At 37.0% G+C, this 20,869-nt stretch overlaps 1 protein-coding gene across 3 annotated transcripts in view; it reads left to right on the top strand.

Annotated features, from left to right (window-relative positions):
* LOC111869077 (mitochondrial folate transporter/carrier) overlaps positions 1 to 18,893 on the top strand; it is a 40,629-nt gene extending 21,736 nt beyond the window's left edge. For 2 of the 3 annotated variants that reach the window (XM_023860283.2, XM_033753283.1), the window contains exon 7: positions 16,438 to 18,893. In XM_023860283.2, the coding sequence (XP_023716051.1) occupies positions 16,438 to 16,603 (166 nt within the window). In that variant the 3' untranslated portion in view covers positions 16,604 to 18,893. The remainder of the gene's footprint in view (positions 1 to 16,437) is intronic. The other variant, XM_023860284.2, reaches the window with a different exon arrangement.
* Positions 18,894 to 20,869: the final 1,976 nt, after the last annotated feature.

Here is a 20,869-nt window from a genome sequence, read left to right as displayed (position 1 = left end):
AGTTTGCAGAGCCTGCATATCTTTTGAGTAATTTTGGCTTTTGTGTTGAGCTCTGTCCAGTGTTGAAAACCATAAATTATTGCACTTATGCCATAACTGAAATAGCCAGATAGAGTTATAATTATAAATTCATTTAAAATTCCTCACAAAATATGTATAATGTATAAAGTTTGGGTTTATATACTGGGAGATGGGCCAGACCTCTCTTCGCTTCTGCCCTACATTTCAGAATTCATTAAATGTGTCAATAGATGTATGGTTACAGATGTAGATTCTTTTTTCTCGGTTGGCCCCAAAAGGTAAAGAGTATGGTGACCAATTAGTGTTACTCAAGGCAGCATTAAATGGAGTATCACTAATATATATGTTAATGCGTACTTTTTTTACTTTCTCTTTTGCTGTTGTATATGTCCATTACAGACCGTTGTATAGTGTGTTGAGAATTGGTTCCAGAATTCTACAAGACTGAACGAATATGTAAATAGAGGATTATTGATCTCAGTGTGATTTTACGAAGAGAACCAGGAATATTATCCACAATCTTTCCATTAGCAGGTATATCCATAATCTGCCCTAACCAGTCCTAGTTTTGGTGCAGTCATTGTATACTGGCCGGGCTGAATGTGGGTTGTCTTCTGCTGTTGTTTCACTCAAGGGTTTCTGCATTTTGAAATAACATGTTCATTAAGGCTGTCATTATTCAAGATGAATGGCATTGAAAGGTATTGTAGGTAAGCAAATGCTCCAGGAATACAGGGCATTTTCCCTTTACTTCGGATGTTCCCTCTGTCAGTGATATATGAAGTAGGCAAATGTTGTGGCTTATGAAACTGCCAATCATTGAAGTTTGATTTACACATATATTTTTAAAAAAGTTGTTTCTTTCCCATGTAGTTTTAAGCATGATTAGTATTAATTTCCTTCTTAGTGTGACCTTTAGGTCAAGTAGTTGGTCAAAGAAATTAACATGATTTTAAAGTTTTGCATGACAGGAATTTCCTGTGAAGATGTAGGGACCTAGATTGTTGCATCAGCATAGAATTTGAAGTTATCTGCTATTGCTCACAAACACCATTTCTTTCAGAATTTTTCACTAGGAAATAATATGCTGTAAATGGATGGTTATCAGAATTATTTGGTATAGTAACTGCATTGGTGTCTCTTTAGTGTGAATCACTTGCATTCCCAATAAGACCGCAAGTGACTTGAGACTTTGTCCATATCTGAGAGCATACTTTTTTTTTTGCCAGATACATGGAACAGAAACCCATTCAGACTGTACATTTCAGGATCTTAACATTCTCTGTTTATAAATCTCAATTGCGCCTGTATTTTTTTTAAATTGTAAAAAGCTGTAGAGAATGTACAAGAAACTTATTCACTTCCTGAACTAGTCAGTCTTGTCCTGAACTAGTCTCTCAAAATGGCATTCAATATGAGAGCACATTCATAAAGAACTGATATGGTCCATAGGCTGAGATAATGAGGTGAGCAATGCTGTATGCTTCCATTTAAATGGTGTTCAAAGTGTTCTCTATGAGTGCACTGTAGTCCCTCTGACTGTATGCATATATTTTTAAATTATCCCTAAACTGGATCTTCGGTTTTTGAAGAAGAGAAAGACTTTAATATGCAAATGAAGTTTAGACATAAGTGGTGTTATGTGATCCCATGTACTAGCTGTTATTAAAAGTATGCTACAAGTTTGAGTTTGACTTTGTTTCAGTTGTAATTAAAGGAAAGAGAAGTGTGTGTAAGGCTATTTAATGATGGTTATTTGAAATATGGTTTCAGAAATTGTGCAAATAATTGTGGAAGTGCCAGGCCTCAGTGCATTATTTGTAATGAAGTTGTTGCAAATGAAAGCTTATATCATCAAAATTAGAAAGAAACATAGAGACAGACCATGCAAAACTTGACTGATAAACCTCTCAGGTGTTTTTGAAGAAGGGAACTTGATTTAAAGCAGCCAGCACAGTTTCTTCATCCTATCTGTGCTGGTACCAGTGAAGTCCTGGTATCGTGTTTAGCTGTATGTCATGTGGCAAAAGAGAAAATACCCATGAAGTTGCTAAGTAGTTATTCCTCCATCTTGTATGGATATGGTGTATGCAGTTTTTGGTGAGAAATCTGCTGATAAGTTAATCAGAGATTCCAAAAGAAATATTGTGCTGATGATGGTCACAGTGTAAAAGTGATCATCCAAGCTGCTTTATGTTGCCAACATTGTTGGAACACTGAGGAAAATGTTTTCAGTGAAGATGAATTCCTTTAAATAAAGTCTGCCATATAGTTAACGTCCTGCCCAGTTGGAAAGTTTTGGTTATTACTGCACAGAAGAGGGATTAATAATTTTGAAGAAGAAAATGAACGGTTGAAACTGAACTCTTCATTCACACTGTAAAATGGTGACATCAAGTTTGTCATCGTTTTGGGCTGAAGTTCAAAGGGACTTTCTGTTGCTAAATAAGAAAATGTATGCTTATTGCAGCCGCTGACAGCAAACCATATGTGTGTGAATTTGACATTGATGTGATTGAGAATATGAGGAAGAGAACAACTTGTTATGCTGCACATATAGCTGTACCAACATTTATTCCAAACTAGGCAGAATTTATGAGAGACAGGCACACACTCCACATTAGCCAAATACAAAATACTGACTTATCATTTTATTTGTACTCATGGTATTTACTCCATGTAGCCTATCATATTACCTTATTTCTACTTGTCATTATTATATATACAAGTACATACACATTTTTTTTCCTTGTGTCTCTGTGAAGAATGGATTTATTACGGTGGGGTGCAATGAAAAGAATTCAAAAGATGCTGGTTTACTTGTTACTGCAAAGGGTGTGTGAGAGAGAGAGAGACAGATGACTTCCAGATGCTTGTTCAAGTCCATTGTTGACATTACTAAACATGAACCTTGCTGGATCAAGGTCATATATGTGGATTAAAGTGATTTATTTTTATTGTAGATTGTGTTTGTGTTTGAGTATTGCCTTATGTTACTGGTGATATCTTCTATGTTTTGTGTGGAGTATATGCTGTTCCATATTTCTTTAGTTCTGGTTTAAGTCACAGGATAAGAATGGGATGCATTATGTTGAACTCAGCTGTAATCTGTAAATGTGTACAGGTAGAACCATAGTTGCCAAACCAATAATATTTTTGTAAAAGTTGTATGAATATTGTTCATGTAACATATATGCTTCTATGTGATATGTTTTGAAGAATTTCATCTTGAGGGCTGGATATTTACAGCATTTTGGTGCATTTGCATTAAGTCTTCAATTAAATCATTCTTAAGCAGTTAAATTGTACTCTGTTCTGCCAGAGGTTGAACAGCTTGCTTTTGTTTCTTGAACTGATATTGTTGGGCGGAAAAAAGAGATGACTCAGCAGACTACTGGAATAGTATGTGCAGAAAAGAATCATTATGCACAGAGGGAGTGGCAGTTGGATGTCATTCTCTGAACATGAGGTAACAGCCTATTGGGTTTGTTGTGCATTGATTAGTATAAGATGAACACAGTGCCGGAGCGTGTTCTCTTCATGTGACGTTTTTATGAATCCTTCAAATGCCCAAGTCTTGAAGAAGTGTATTCAGTGAAGTAATTAAAATTCAGTTTATATCCATGGTAGGTTAGGTATATTAGGTAGTGATATATTGTTATATATTGGATTTGAAGTATAAGAAACAGGGAAATAGCTGATGCTTATGATCTTTTACTGCTGAATAGAAACCACATTACTTCGATATCAAAGTGATAAGAGAATAGTAAATTTAAAGACTTACCCAATAATATAAAAAATAATGAATATGTATGGAATGTTTTATAAGTTTTCTTTGTTCAGCTAGCTTCTCGCCAGCAAAGTAAAGATTTGCTTTTATTTAAGATGTGTGCTGTATGTATAGTCATGATGCAAGTATTAATTATTGAAATAATACAGTAATAATGAAACATTTATGATGTCACAGATTTTAGTATAGTAATATTAAAATAAATTTAAATGTTTATTCATTTAGCATAGACACATCACAAAGTATGTATTAACACACATTGTATGGGTTTTGTTGAAATTGGAGGATGTGCATTTAGAACATAACATCTTTAATAATTTTACATGGAAACACTGTCATGACATATATGAGCCTCTTCGCATAGTTTCCACAAATTTATTAGTAGGTGGTAGACATTTGCTTTGTTGGTGGTATTGCAGCTTTACAGGAAGACTTTCATGTATGATGGCTGTTCAGAAGCAACCTCTGGTGAGCTGTTAACCAAACAAGCAATGATAAAAAAATGTTATTAAATACATACATACTTAAGCTACTTCTCAATGTAGTCACTGCCAGAATTGAGATACTTGTATCAGGGAATAAGTTTTTGTGTGCCTAAGTCAAATAAATCTGCTGCCTGTGAGCTTAGCCATATTTTGACACCTTCCATCAACTCCTCATTATTGTTGAAGTGTTGTGATTTCAGGTGGCGGTTGCTCAGAGCGAGATCAGGGCTGTAAGGAGGGTAGTCCAACAACTGCCAATTGAAATGATGTAGCAATGCTCAAGTGTGAGCAGCTGTACTCATGTGCAGATGTGCATTGTCATGGAGGAGCACTACACTGTATGTCAGCATTCCACACCTTTTTTTTTAGCCCTATGCAGTTTCTTTTAGTGTTTTGCGATACAGGTGGCAGACTTCTTTGACACAGGCATACAAAAACATATTCCCCAATATGACACATGCCTCAGTTCTGGCAGTGACTATGTTGAGAAGTAGGTTAAATATGTACTTATTTTTTGTATATAATATTTTTTTCTCATTGCTTGTTTTATTAAATAGCTCACCAGAAGTTATTTTGTGAATAGCCCTCATATTTGAAGTATATTGTGCCAGCATATTATTGATGTTTTCTGCTACGTCTGAGCTATGAGACACATTGCTTAAGAATGTACTCTTATTTACACCTGACAGAACTATGACCATTGACTTGCAAATATTTGAATTCTATAATATCAGCAGTTTGTTTATGTCATGCTCATAAGAAGTACTATTTTTGGCAGTTTTTTCCTCACTCCACCGATCTGCTTAGTTGTTAGAGAAGATGCTGAATAAAATTTGAGTGGAATGTACCCACAAACTATTCTTCCTTGTCCCTTGCCTGGTTCCTTTCCTGAGTCATATAGAGATACAGAATGTCATCAGCGGACATGAGTCGCAGTTTCACAAAATGCTGAAAATTCGTTCTCTTATCACTTATCACGTCACTGTTGTAGATCAGCGATTTTCACTCTGCTTGGGGTAATGATATACATTTGAAAATACACTAATAATTCACATAGAAGTGGAACAGTTGGATTTAATTTTGTGCTGTCATTTGAATGTCCTCAATGGATGCTTTGAATGAGGTCAGCTACACTGACTGAGAACATAATATCCCATTTCATTGGAAAACTGAGGAAATGAAACTTTTTTTTGTAATTATTTGTAATAAATTGATGTTACTGTTAAAACCAGACAAATTGGAAATATTAGTACAATGTATCACACTAATGGTTTGTGAGGTAAGCATTCAAGACACGGGACGTAATAAGCAGTGCAAGAATATTTGTTGAAACGTGTGATATTACTTTCTGTTGACATGTCACTTTTGTATACAGACTGGAAATGGATAAAAAATAAAGCTGTCCCTGTAACAGGCTGTGAAGGCCGTAAGGTTATGAGATATCGAGGCTCCCACATTTTCTAGAGAGTCAGCTTACAGATTAAATTCGCTTAGTGGGGGGTGGAGTCCAGCTGGGTCCCCTTGGCATGGCGGCCACTGATCGGCCTGTTGTACCTGCCCTGGGTGATTATGAAGATGGAGAATTGTGCAATGAAGATTGGCAGGGGAAACTGAAGTACTCGTAGAAAATCCTCTCCAGCGCCACTTTGTCCACCACAAAACCCACTTGACCAGACCTAGGATTGAACCCGGGCTGCCGTGGTGGGAAGCCAGCAACTAACCGCTTGAGATATGGTGTGGCTTCTGCTTACAGATGGTGGAGAGGTTGTCAGCCTTATGCACTGGCTGCCCTTTACCCCCAGGAAGATTCCTGGTACTCATTTCTGATAGAGGCTTAGTCAATCCCAAGGCCATAGTGCCGATGGAAGGATTAGTTGACTTTATCAGGAATCAAACCCATGATCTTCTGGCTTGTAGCATAATGCCTCAACCAACTGTGCTACCACATGCCCTACTGGAAACAAACACCAAGCATATTTAATCTCAGATTCCTTCCTTGTGGATGTGTGCAGCAAGTGTTAAAATGGAATGGTTTTGATGGTGATAGGTACACACTTATCAGAGACTGTAAGTGTGTACAAAATTGATGAACTTTCTGCCAAATTTTTACCAGTAATGACCAGTGTCTGCTGATAACTGATGTAAGTTGAGTCACAAATCCTTATTCATAACACTCTGAACTCAAATGCATGGCATTTACATTTAATATCTGGGAAAACATCCCGTAATGTGGACAAACATCTAAAGGCAATGATGTTGCATTTCAGGGAAACGTTATGCACACTGTTTTTCTTTCATAACCATGCTTCACCTTTCTTTTTTTTGCCAGAGAGGTATTTCAGGAGAATGGAATCACTGCTGGCAGAATAACAATGCCAGGACTGATGAAGCCTTAGCTTTTGTCAGAGGTTCATGTTTTGAAGTTCAGTATTCGGCTTGCTGTTGATGTAAGCTTTGAACTAAGTACAAAAAAATAACAAATATTCACTTTGGTTTCTGGGCATATTTCGTGTTAAGACAACATTTGGTCCATTTAGTCACCTGCCTCTTTATCATAATGTATTATCATGCTTTCCCTCCAGTAAGGGGGACAATTTAAAGTATATAATTTAAATTTCTAAAATGTTCTCCAAATCAAAAAGACGTTTCAGTATGTCTTTGCAGTAAGCATTTGACAATATGATGTGTTCTTTTAGAGAATGGTAGTCAAAGATGAAAATAAATTGTCTGAGAGAGTGCGTGATTTCCTGTAATGTACATATCTTGTGTTACATATTAAGCACACGTTTCTTGATGGACTTGATGTCAATTGAAACAATCATTTGGGTGAACATAACCACTTATATTATAATAAATATTGTATGTAGTATTGTGTGGACTGAATAGTGTGTTTGCGTTTGTTTTTGAAAATCATGAGAGTTCAAAGTGCAGTGCTGGTTGTTGCACTTGGTCTCCAAATAGTAGATGGTTGAAGTAATTTGTTGTTTGTGATTAGATTCGGTTAGGGTTACCAGGCAAATGGACATAACTTCTTTCTTGGCCAGGTTTCCAGATGGAAAGCATGTGTCTGCATGTATGTGTGTGTGTGTGTGTGAGGGATTCCCTGACAACTTATGAACATGCTTGTTGTTTGTTAAATTCCTCAGGAAGATTATGACTGTATCCAGTTTTAAATCATATGTTTGATGGCCGCTGTGCAAAACAGATGAGGTCATCACTACTGCAGTTCATGTAGGACCCTGCAATTTTGTGTGAATGTGAAAAATATGCAACTTTTATTAAGGTGTTGGAAATGGGAGAAAATGTTGCTTATGGCTTCTCAAATGTATGATTATGGACTATCATACTTAGATGTGTGAAATTCAGAATGTTGGGGGATTTTGAGTAAACATTATCTGTGTTAAGAAATAACAGTGAAGTGTTGGTACAGGTCTTCCAAGATATGCTTGCGTCTCTGTCCAGACTGGGAAGAACTTACCAAATTTACTGGGTAAAAAATCTTACCTGCATTTTAACTTGCATTGAAATTTGAATACTGGTTACAGCTGATTTTTCGGTCATTGTCTCCATAGAAGGGTAGAGCTGTCAGAAATTGAAGGCTAGGACATGTTTAAGGGATGGTTTGCATTCTTATAACCTGAAACATTAGCATCATATGTGTTCTCAGTTCACTTTTACATACAGTGTGTAAGAATAAAGTTCTAAGTATGCTACTGTCTCATGTTTAAAATTCATCTTTTAATTTGCTCATCTTTGGCTTAACAGATCAAACATATAGTGCAGCACAGCAGCTAAAACATATATGTAGCCGTCTGGCACCAAAATTTGCATCCAATTTCTTCTTTCCTCACCTTGTAGCTGCATTTGCAGTGCTGAACTTAATTTGGTGCACACACATAGAGATGTGTCTGAGGGTGCTGCTCAACATATATCAGACTTTTTTATTTGTTCTGGTAACCCTAGCTGTGACATGCTGATGATGAAGGACAGATCATTTGGAAAACACTGTAACATATGTATATGTGCTGTTGGGTCACTTTGTCCTTAGGTGGTGCTTTAATATGAGAAAATTCCTTGTGTCATTGCTTACCAGGATAACGGCAATGCTGACAATGATTTATTTATTTGTGTGTATGTTGTATAAATTATAAAAATCATTGTTCTATTTTACTCGAAATAAAATCAGTGAAGTGTCTCATTGCATTCCTCATTGTAACTGTCTCATTTCAACATTGTGTGGGTTTGTCTGTCATTATTTTGATATTAATGGCACTGAAAAAGGGAATCAGTTTCGTTGTATCCTCAGTATTTACTTTTAGTCACTAAATATGCTCTCTGTTCTGAAGTAACTTGAACTTGGAAATAAAATTTAAAATCTAGAACATGAGTAGAACTATTTATTATACAGTTATCTTCATGTTCATGCATCATATGCATTGTTACACATACGCATCCTTTAGCACTATAAGTGTGGAATTTATTAGTTAAAATCTGAATATATCTTTGTGACTAGTGACTGCATGACCTTGACACTAGTTGTAGGTGAGTAGTCAGCTTAACACTCTGGCCATTTTACCTTCAGGAATCATTAGCAGGAGGATGGGTTGGCCCCAGAGCTGGCCTGGACATAGTAGTGAAGAGAGAAATCATGTCTTGCTGGTTATTGAACCATGGTCAGTCAGTCTGTAGACAGTCACTGTCTTGAGTTACTGTGGCTCATGAAATGAAGCAGCACTGAAGTGAAGCTTGCAGGTTTGTGAATGAAAACAGATGCCAGTCATTCACATAGTTTAATAACTGCATACATTTCCTATATGGATGTTTTCTAAGTTTTCAGAACCTGTCACTTGGTAGTTGTCAGTATTTCTGTTGATTCTGGAACTTCTTAAAGCGAACAAACTATATTCATTCCTATTGACATTTATTGGTTTGCATTGTACTTATATTTTAGCAAGCATAATGCACATATCCAAGCTGGAAAGGCACGCAAACTTTGCTATAAAAGCGATCACTGTGCACATAGCATGTGCACTGTGCAGAAGGAATTATAAATGACATGTTGACATTACATATAAGAAAAGCAAATGTAGCTAATGTGAGAAAGGGTAATTCCAGAGGTGCCTTATTTTAAACAAGCTGAATAATTATAGCTCTGGTAAACTCTTCACTTATAATAAAGGAATATTAAATTCATATGCAGCTATTGACTGTTTACTGTTACTCAGATTGCCAAGAAGTCAGTACTCTAGTCCTGTACTGAATGAGTAAACAGTCTTAAGTGTTCATTCTGCACTGCCATTGTACACACTAAAAGGAAATTAAATATGTGTAAATTGTTTATTATGTGCTTTAAAGTCACGTTGCAGTAGAGCAGTACTTTAGGAAACAAACCTGATTTCAGTGCAGTCAGTTCAGTCAAGATTTTCATTGTTTTTCTCTTTAATTGAAATACATTTGGCTCGTACAACTAAAGCATCTACTTTCTTACAGATTTACCAATTATGACTGAGAATAAAATAATTATGCAGCATGATCAGCTATATTTTAATTTTGTACAGACTGTTTCAGAAATACATGGCATAATGTCAGAAATGAGTTCCTCACACGTAGATAATAAAAATAGTTTATATCAGCACAGGTCTGGAAACACATAGTTTCCGAGTTTTTAAGGTCTGTCTATGACACTCAGCTCTTCACACTACCTTGCAGTAAATGTTCCAAATGTCCACCTCCTGCCTGAATACAGGCCTCAGCTTGACATCTCACTGCCACTCAAAGACGATCCCAAATTCCTGGAATGTTTTGTATTTTCTGAAAACCTGCCACAATTCGATTTTGGAGAATTTCCACATCATCCGTTGGAGACGAATACGCCAGTGATCTTAAATGGCCCCACAAGTACAAATTCAGTGGATTTAAATCAGGTGAGCATGGAGGCCAGGCAGTTGGTCCACCTCTACCTATCCACCGACCAGGAAACTTTCAAGAAAGCTTTGTTATTCTGCCCTGTAAGCCTGTTTGGAAGTACATGGTGTCCAAATATATTATCACTACAAATACTGGCCCAGATTTTGATGGAGAACCGCTATTGGTGATGTGTTGGAAGAATCACATGTGGATTGTTATCTGCCCACAGATGCTCATTGTGTAAATTCTGGATTCCCTCTCTTCATATGAAAATATCACACAGACAGGGAAGTTTGGATTTGTACCACACTGTTGTAAGAACCGCTAGCAGAGCATTACTCTCACAGGGTAATATTGTAATGACAAGATGGTTGGGCTTCAGCTGTTCTCACAATACTCCAGAAAGTCAATTGAGTGACACCCACTTTCATTGATACCCTTTGTGTGCTGATTCCAGGAGTTTCATTCACAACATCCAGGATATCCTTCTGTACTTCAGGAGTTGAAGATCTTGGTCATCCCCTGTTGGCAACACGAGGTGCAAAATTTCCATATTCACAAAGGCTGCGATGGATACTTAGAAATGTTTTCATATCTGGTCATCTTCATCCTGGATACCTTTCTTGGTACAAATGACGAGCCACCACAGCATTAACATCCACCAAACTGTACATGAAATGCATATCAGCTAGCTCTTAGTTTGAGTACCTCATCTCAACAACTTGCAATCACCACACACTTAACACATAATTAATTTCTGTACACTTCTCCTGCTAAGATTTGGAAATTTTCCAAGATTGTGTCTGATACCACGACTGTCTTAATGTAGTGAATGATGGAAACCATCTGCAGTAGTTAATGAAATTCAGTTTTATCATTCACTGGTTTTAGAAAGCCTTATCTCGGAAACTGCATTTCCGGACCTATGTTGATATAAATTATTTTATTATCTACATATGAGAATTCATTCCTGAAGTTATGCCTTGTATTTTTGAAACACCATGTATATAAATAAAGCAGTCTTCTGGGATGTGGAGCTCTGTAGAAGTTGTGTTAACTGACGTTTTGGAGGAATGTATCACCTTCATCTTCAGGGTAGAAGACGAGAAGAAATCTGTGAGTGAACCAGCATGAGCAGGTGCAACAGATTGAGTCCAGTCGAGTAAACACAGCTGTATAAGAGAAGGAAGGGAAGTGAGTGGGGTTACATGGGGAATTTGTAGAGAAGGGGGGAGGGGAAGGTTCTGGGGAAGACGAGAATAAATCCACAAGTGGACCAGCGTGAGCAGGTGCAACAGACTGGACTCAGTCTGTTGCACCTGCTCACGCTGGTTCACTCGCTGATTTCTTCTCGTCTTCTACCCTGAAGATGGAGGCGATATGTTCCTCCGAAACGTCGGTTAACACAACTTCTACACAGCGCCACATCCCAGAAGATTGCTTCATAGTCACCGCCGTTAAAGCCTCAAACCTTACACCATGTATATAGACTTACAATTCAGTTGGGAAGAAGTTTCATTTATTATTGAGAATGTGAGACTATGGTAATCTTATGCTGTGTTCAAAGGACATTGTTGATTGTTAAATATATAAGTCTGGAAATGTTTGCAGTGTATCTCTTTGGTTCAGTTGTCCTAAAAACTGTAACATAAAAAATAGGTGTTGAACATAAAAGTGTTTTCTCTGCAACTGCATTCAAAACGTTTGCAATTCAGTATTTCATGAGATACATGCATGTAGGCCTTCGTGTAAAATATACTTTACTTTTGTTGAATTTTAATCAAAAGTGGAGTATGTCAACAAATGTTATTAAAACTTCCCAGTGTCAGGTTTCATGACAACCTAGTTCTTGAGTTTATTTCTGCAGGTGGATGGACAGTAGATGTACTGAACTTAATAGGTGCCCCACAGTGTTGCAGACATTCCTAAAAATGCACATCACTTGATCATGTTCATTGAATAATTCCTAAAAATGTTGAACAACTGCTGCATTTGAGGTTCTGAAGGTGTTTTTTATTTGTATTGTTAGCATCCTGTTGCGTGAATACAACTAACAATATTAATTTTACCAATTCAGCCATCAGTGCAACAAATGTTCAGTGATTTAAATCACACTACATGTTTTGACCCATAATGGGTCACCTTCAAGTTCGCTTAGATAACATGATTAATTATTGAATTGTAATGCATGATCTTGTTTGAATATTTCTTATCATTGCAAAAGTGTTAATTACTGTATTCCTAGTTTATAAACATAAGCCATTAAGTGTGTATATTATTACTGTTTACTTATATGCTGCTTATTTGATATTGAATTAAATTGGGGTTAGGTATGAGTTATTGCATAAAATTAACAATTTTTGAAAACAGTTAAAATGTTTAAAAATTGTTAATTTTACACAAAAACTTGTACCTAACCCCAATTTAATTCAATATCCAATAAGTAATATATAAGTAAGCAATAAGAAGCATACATAGAATATAGCTCCTTTATGGTTTATATATGTAAACTAGGAATATAGTAATTAACACTCACACCATGATAAGAAATATTTACACAAGATCATGCATTACAGTTCAATAATTAGTCATGTATTTTTAATTTTTTTATTGCTAGTGGGGTGGGACTAAGTCCCTTGTACTGCGGCCACTTCTGGCCTATTGTACCAGCCCCAGATGATAGGTGAGGGTGATTGTGGAGCAATTGGTGGAATGAAGATTGGCAGGGGAAACCGAAGTATTCGGAGAAAATTTGCCCAGCGCCACTTTTTCCACCACAAATCGCACTTGACCGGACCCAGGATTGAACCTGGGCCGCCACGGTGGGAAGCCAGTGACTAACCGCTTGAGTTATGGCGTGGCCCAGTTAATCATGTAACTAAGGGCACCTGAAGATGAGCCATTATGGGTCAAAGCATGTAGTGTGGTTTAAATTAATAAATACTTGTTGCACTGTCAGCTGAATTGTAAGATTAATATTGTTAGTTCTGAAGGTATGTTGGATGTACACCATGATAGTAAGACTCACAATTACCTGTGCTGCCATAATGTGGTGGTGTAGGGCCAAACAAAACCAGTAGTGTGGATCTTAGCAGGCTGTAGAGGCTGTCCTGTCTGGATATAACTGGAACCATGAGGGCAACTGCTACATCTGCAGTTGAGGTCCTCTTGGGTGTCACTTCAGTTGATCTGAAGGTTGGGGCTGAGGCTTAAGTAGGAATTTACAGACTTACCTGCAGTAAACAGTTAAGACCAAAACCTGAATGATACAGGCATGCCCATATGTCTTGCAAAATGAAGAAAGAGGTCCCTCATCCTACCAGTTGCAGACAACACAGTACCAAGAAATGTGTACAAAAACCATTCACAGTCATGTTTCCTGACAGAAGGTTTTTGGGCAGATGGGTTTCAACCTGACAGAAGTGGGAAACTAATGTAGGACCAGTCCATAGATGAGTTAAGGATAGGCACTGGGGCCAAAGTGTATGAAGCAGCTTATCTTCAGCCTTGGGCAATGCACCATGGTATTTCAGGCAGAAGTGTATGCCATCAAGATATGTGCAGCACAGAATATACAAAGGGGCTGTGAGAATAGGAGCATCTGTATCCTGTGAGACAGTCAAGCTGTCATCAGAGGACTTTGTAATTAATGATAAACTCTGAATTAGTTAGGGATGGACACTAGTGCTTAAAGATACTGGCTGAACATGTGACATAGGAGAATTGAAGGAAATGAGAGTACCATCAAACTGGCAAGAGATGGATCTGGATATTCATTTATAGGACCCGAAATGGCATGTTGTATTTTGTAGAGATTTGCCAAGTTAGCTGTTGGACAGAAATATGCAAAGGGCTTCCTTTGGTAACCCTCCACCAGTAGAACTAAGGAACTATTAGAATTAGTCAGCAACCAGTTAAGACATTTGACAGGACTAGTTAAGAGGAAACTCACTTCAAAAGATGTCTCACTTGTGAAATGTACCATGACAAAGATTGAGTAGTCACACATGTCCTGTGTGACTGTGACACTGCAGCTGAATTAAGATTCTGTAACTTGGGTCCCAATTTCATGAAGTATCAGAAGGCACAACTGAGCAAAGTACCGTATTTACGCATGTATAGGCTGCAGCACAATTTTCAGACAAATTATAGAAAAAATAATTTTCTTGGAATATTATTTCAGGAGTAGAACACCCCGTATTACTAATAATTTTTTTAAATGAAGTGTGATTTCGAATATTTCGAATATAAGCCGCACCCCAGTTTTCCTCTTGAATTTTTGGGAAAAAATGTGCGGCCTATACATGCGTAAATATGGTATTCCTGATGAGGTTATTGGATTTTTCAATTGACTTGATCCTTCCAGCTGCACTGATCCTGAGGTTGACTTAACCTCTAACAGAAATGAGTACCAGGAATCTTCCTGGGGGTAAAGGGTGGCTGGCATGTAAGCCTGACAACTTCACTGCCATCTGTGAACCGATTGTCTAAACAATGTGGGAGCCTTAGTGTCTCAACCCTATAAGCCTCCACAGCCTATTACAGGGATAGCTTTACCTTTTCTACCACTGCACATGGGTTTCTTTCACTGCTTGGAAAGATATTTGTCTCACTGCTTAGTGGCAAGTAGCAGGATCAGTAAGTAATAATTTAAATGACTTTCTGGGTTGAATACAAGGATTATGGATATTTTCAGGTTTTTGGATTATCTGCTGTTAATATCCGCCCTTCCATTATGGAAGATGGTAGAGATGTCACTGTAAGAAAGAATGGGGCATCTTTTTTTTATGAGAATGATACTTAAGCTATAAAATGTAATCATGCTTGGAGTGGAATTTTAGGTCACCCTAATTTGCAGTCCTGTAGAACACAGTCCTGTTTTCTTGTTTTTAATTACATCTGCATGGTTTACTGTGGATTGTGCATTTTGTAGCACCATTCCTTTAGTAGGAGTTGGCATATTTATAATCAGATGAGCAGAAGTACCTAACCTTTGTTGGGTATTGTTGCTTTCCTTGGCAGTGTCACAGTATGTAGTAGTTAAAACTCTAAAGAAGGAATAAGTGATCAGAAAATGAAAATTATGTGATATCATTAAAAAACAAGACGTTCTGGAGAGAACTACTTACCTGCTCCTTTCAGTGGGTAATGAGTATCAGATACTACACAGACTGCACAGAAAGTACTGTGTCCAACAGTTCTGTTCTTGCATATGTATTTGTTTGCCACAGGAATGTGTTTACTGAGCTGTTGCCTAGCAACGGTGAGGTGGAATACACAGACCACAGCAAGTTGTTCTGATAAGACTCCTTTTATTTTGTCAGAACAAGGAAAGTAGGCTAAAACAGTTTGGAAATGAGAATTCGAATTGGATCCCAAATCTCTACTGCAATACTTGCACATATCTTTAAGAACCGTGACTACTATATATATTGGCAAGAGTACAACATAAATTTCATAACATCTTTGGGTGTTGTGTGTTAGAGCCATGGTCAGAAACAGGATACAGACAGAGACTGATAGAACAGTTATGTATAATAGATTATCTCCACTCAGCCTCTTACTGAATGGGTACCGGTGGCTTTTCCCCCAACGGATAAAGTGGCTGAAGTGTGAAACTGACCACTCACCTCCATTTAGTGCCAAGGTCAAGAATGGTGGAACTGTAGCTCCACTCCCCTATACATCTTCCTGTCATGATGGTTAATTAATTAGCGACAGGGAAAGCTTTACCTGCACAGAAGTACTGTCACACGTAATCATCACCAGACATGTTGGTCTAGCAGTAACACTAGTCTTGTATTCAGGAGGTGCTTGATTCAAATCTCAGCCGGGTCACCTGCTATTGTGAGATTCTTTTGTGGTTTTCATCAGTACTTCCAGGCAGATGTTTGATAATAACTCAGACTATGATTGCTTTCCACCAAATCCTTTATGATATAACAGTCAGTGATCCTACTGTCTAATGTCATGTAGTCTCATAACCGAAAATATTGTTAGGTAACTCACAAAAAATCATCACATTTTCTTCAAGTCATAATAATATACTTACAGACTTCCTTTGAGTCTGATAAATTTATTGTTATGCTGAGTATGAAGATTTGTATCATGTTATTTGGAACTCTGTCAGTCCTGCTCTACATTATTGCCCTGATGTTTCTGATATGACATGAAATTTGAGAAAAAAAAAAGAAATACTGAAGCCATTTTGTTTTCTGGATTCCATTGTTGCAGGTATGAGGGTGTGCTGGGATTTTACAAAGGCCTGAGTGCTAACTTGATTCGTGTGACTCCAGCCACAATGATCACGTTCCTCGTTTATGAGCATGTCTCACATTTCTTGCTGAATTTTAGATCCCAAGGCTTGGACAGTGATACAACTTTACCATGCAGGAAATGATGAAATCACAAGTTAGAAATTTGGATTCTTTTTCAGTAGTAAATTTGCATATGATGTAGAAGGGGAGGAAATTATTATAATGGTGTATTTCAAATTTAGTTAATGCTAGTTGCCTGACAGATAATTCTGTTTTAGGTATCCGAACATTGGGAGACACTGTTGCAAGCATCGTTGTGTCTGGAAATTGAATGTATGTAATATTTTAGAGTTGAATCCTTATCAGAAGAAGCCAGGAAACAAGGACAAATATACAGGATTGTCTTATGCTGAAAAATGAAAGAAGCAGTGAAGGTTATGAAATTTTCTGTATGTAGAAAATGAAAGAGGAAAGTTATACTACTTAAATTCAAATTTGTACGTGGACCATTTTCTGTAGTGGACAATCTGAAAATATGACCTTGTCACCACAGCATGAATTAATTATTTTGATGGATCATTTAAGACAAGTTCCACAAATCAAGTGTTTCATTTAATTGTTCTTGCACAGTTTAAGAAACTTATGTATGTTTCTATGTACTGAGTATATTTTGTCTAACATGAATGGAAATTGGTGACCTCAAAAATACTTTTCATTCCTTTATTCTCTATTTACAAAGCCAAAATTTAATAATGAACACTGTTCTATAAGAAAACTATTATCAGTTGATTTCTTGTTTAATTTATCCACTAGCAGCACATTTAAGTTTTATGCTAGAAGATTAAAATGAGGGAACAATTTAGAAATGTATAATTTGTATGGTTCAGTGTTCAGGCACATATATATGTAGTATACACATAGAAGGAAGACTTTATTTCAATTCCATTTATTTTAAGTAAGCATGTAATAGCACAGTATTGCTCACAGATGGCAGAACAAACACTTAAAATAGTTTTGCATTTTGTGTAAAAGTACACTTGTCCAGTGACCATGGCCTGTAGCATGCATAGAATTGCTTATGGGTGCGCGTGTGTGTCTGCTGGTTCTATGTTGGGAACTCTGTCATCCCTTTTACTTCAGCATATTGAATTAATGTAATGGAGTTATGGATGTTCAGTTTATTAATGTCATTACGCAGAGAAAATGTGATAAATTTATTTTTTCCCTATCATCTTACATTAAATAATGCCACTGCCAGCAGTTTAATGTCCAAATGTGTGACATGCTCGCATAAAATATTCAGCAACTGCACATTTGTTTGTTTGCTTCAGCTGTTAGAAAAGCATCTGATGAACACAGATGCTCTTGTCTCATTTCCTATGGATACAATTTTGCACTGCTGGAACTCTTGAGGACTGTTACATGATTTTTTTATATTTTTGGTTTCAGCCCAAGTAGTAAACCTCTTCTAGAAGCAGTATGATTTTATTGCTTATAGCTATCACTGATAATGAGAACATATACTAGTTGGTTACCTCACCTTTCCATTAATGTACATCATTTATCAAGGATTACATTATTACATGAAGGAGGGTATAGCTGTGGTTTGTGCAGTTACTTTTATGTCAGGAAGTGTTTACTGTGTTGCCATTTCAGAAATAAAGATATTGTTTATTTTGACATGTCATCAGTAGACATATCGGTCTGATTGCTGAAATATCGTAATGCATTTATTGTACCAAATCGTTACACATTAAATTACATCAATGAACAAGATATGTTTAGCAGCACGTGTTCCTAACATGTTGCATTACATCATGATGCTATATTATATATTCCTTAATTGCAACTGTATGCTTCATTATGTTAACTGTTACAAAGTTGTATAATAAATATTGATGTTGTAACCTAATGACTCTGAATTTATTACAGCCGCTGTGACCATACCTGGAGACAGTAGGCATTGTCTTGTGTATATGTCATTCAGGAGCTGTGAAACAACCAATGTTTTACACTTTTTATTGTAACCAGACCACGGTGCATCTGCAAAGACTGCTATGTATTGAATTCAAATGGGACATTAACTTAAGAAGTAGAATTTGAGGTTCTCACAGTGGTGGTTATGAAGAGTTCTGTCCTCTGGGACATCATGCTGTGTAGCTTATATAGTCACAAGCTATGTAGCTTGTGTAGTCAGCAGACATATTGAAGGAACATGTTGACTCCATGTTCAGGGTTGAAGAATAAGCTAGGGTCTGGTTGATATCTGCCTCATGCTGGTTTCTTGCTTGGCTTAGTAATGGAATACATGACACTATATCCCAGAAGATAGGACTGTTCTATTAAGAAGGTTCAGACTTTTATTGCACCATATATTGTAAGTTTTATATTGCATGTACAAAAGTATTAATTGTTTAATTGAAAAGTGGGAATTCAGCAATAAGTATATTATAAGCTTCCTTTATCTTTTCTCCATTCCCACATATTCCATTCCCAGCCACCTTATATGTGTTAGTATACACGTTGAGTCCATCTAACAATTACTGCCATCTGTCAGTGAGAATTACATAAACACACTGGCACTCTGTTATGAACCGTTTCCTGTGCAAACGTCTATATCCATGGCAACCAGCTGAAAGATGATTTAGCCATGTATGGGGATGTAACTGAAACTGAGTCCAGGGTTTAGAAAATGACTGGCTGAAGGTCATCTAAAAATTAGGAAATATCATGTTAGTTTAATTAATACTTCCAGTTTGTTTGCTGACATACATTCATTTCATGGATGCTTACATGCTGGGTAAGTATATTTAGGCATAAAAGAAGGTAAAGCTATATCTATAACAGGCCTTGGAGGTCCATAGGATTTTGAGACGTTGAGGCTCCCACATTTTCTAGACAGTCAGCTCGCAGATGATGGTGAGGTGAGCCTTATGCACCGGCTGCTCTTTAGCCCCAGGAAGATTCCAGGTACTCGTTTCTGTTTGAGGCTGAGTTAACCCCCGGCCGTAGTCATACATATGCGTACATTTTAGGGGTAAAATATTCTTTTCATGCTCATAAATGATGGCAGATAGTCTTGGTGCAGGGATGTGAAACCTTTTTGCTAGCTGAGTGATATTTATCTCAAAAGGTACTTATCAACAAAAAGTGGTGACAATTGCCCTTACTGCTCCAGTACATCCTCATGGGCTTAATGTTGGACATTGATTCTTAGCTTGTATGTGGTTCTCAGATCAACACAAACAGCTTGAAGTTTGTTTGTGACACATTTTAAATTTAAGTACATATTTCATGCTTACAAGTAATCAAGAAGGCAATAATTATTTTCTTGTAACAGTCTTTTTCTGAGTGACCTCAATATTTGGAGCATATGAAGTGACAGTACTAGGGAATGTTATGATAAAATTATGGGTTTGTAGAATATTTAATTATCAAGTGACTAGAGATGTTAATGCAGACAAAACCTGTAATCACTGGTGCCAGACAAGCTACTATAGATCTGAAAGACTTGAGGTGCCAAAGAATAATCTTATATTCTTTTTCTTAAACGTATTTGAGGGTAGATCATACCTTGAATTGACAACATTATAGATGAGAAGTTGTTTGTATTCAACAAGATATGTGGTACGGCAGTTTTGGTTCTCATATACTGACAATAGAATCTAGTAAATTTATAGTGATGACATAATTCTCTGCATTACTACATGATGTTGACATGGCCAGATGGTTGTTTCAGATACCATGTAGTATGAGCTTGAAGTTGGGAGACAAAAAAAAACAAAAAACTATATGTTGTGCAAAAACTTTTCTGCAGAATCAGTATCATGAAACTTGGCATATCTGTAACCACCAACAGAGTATTTCTTGCAGCAGCAGTAGTAGTTGTAGATCGCTTGGGAAAGGTAAATGTACAGTTGCTTCTGTGTCTAAGCCACATGTCTGTAATGTATATAGGGAATGGAGGTTGAAATCTGTGTACCAGATTCTGGTGAGTGGCGATCATCACATAAGCAATGATTATATGCTGGGGAAATTTTCTCACAAACCATAAGGGTCCTCAGCCCTGTTGATTTTGTTGAAAAGGAAAACTTTCACATTGGTGATAGCACTGTAGGCAACCCGGTGCATGGCCATTGACTTGCAGAATTACCATATTTCAAGGTATTCCCTTCAACATGGAGAGCAGTTTTGAAAGAAATCATGAGGCATCTTAAGTCTAATTCATTAAATTTTGTTGTGAGTAATTAGTGCTGTTCCTCATCCCATGAGCAAAAACCTGGGACTCACAAAAGAACTTGCTTTGATAACATGAATTTACCGTTTATGAATGATTTTCCATCTGCACAGGTTATGCAAAGTCAAGCAAGATTTGGAGATGAGTGGTGAGTCAGGATGGACGACGAAGG

This window comes from Cryptotermes secundus, unplaced genomic scaffold (assembly GCF_002891405.2).
Source record: "Cryptotermes secundus unplaced genomic scaffold, Csec_1.0 scaffold455, whole genome shotgun sequence".
NCBI classification, from domain to species: Eukaryota; Metazoa; Arthropoda; class Insecta; order Blattodea; family Kalotermitidae; genus Cryptotermes; species Cryptotermes secundus.
Note: the sequence above shows the minus strand (reverse complement) of the source record. Positions and strands in the feature narration are given on the sequence as shown.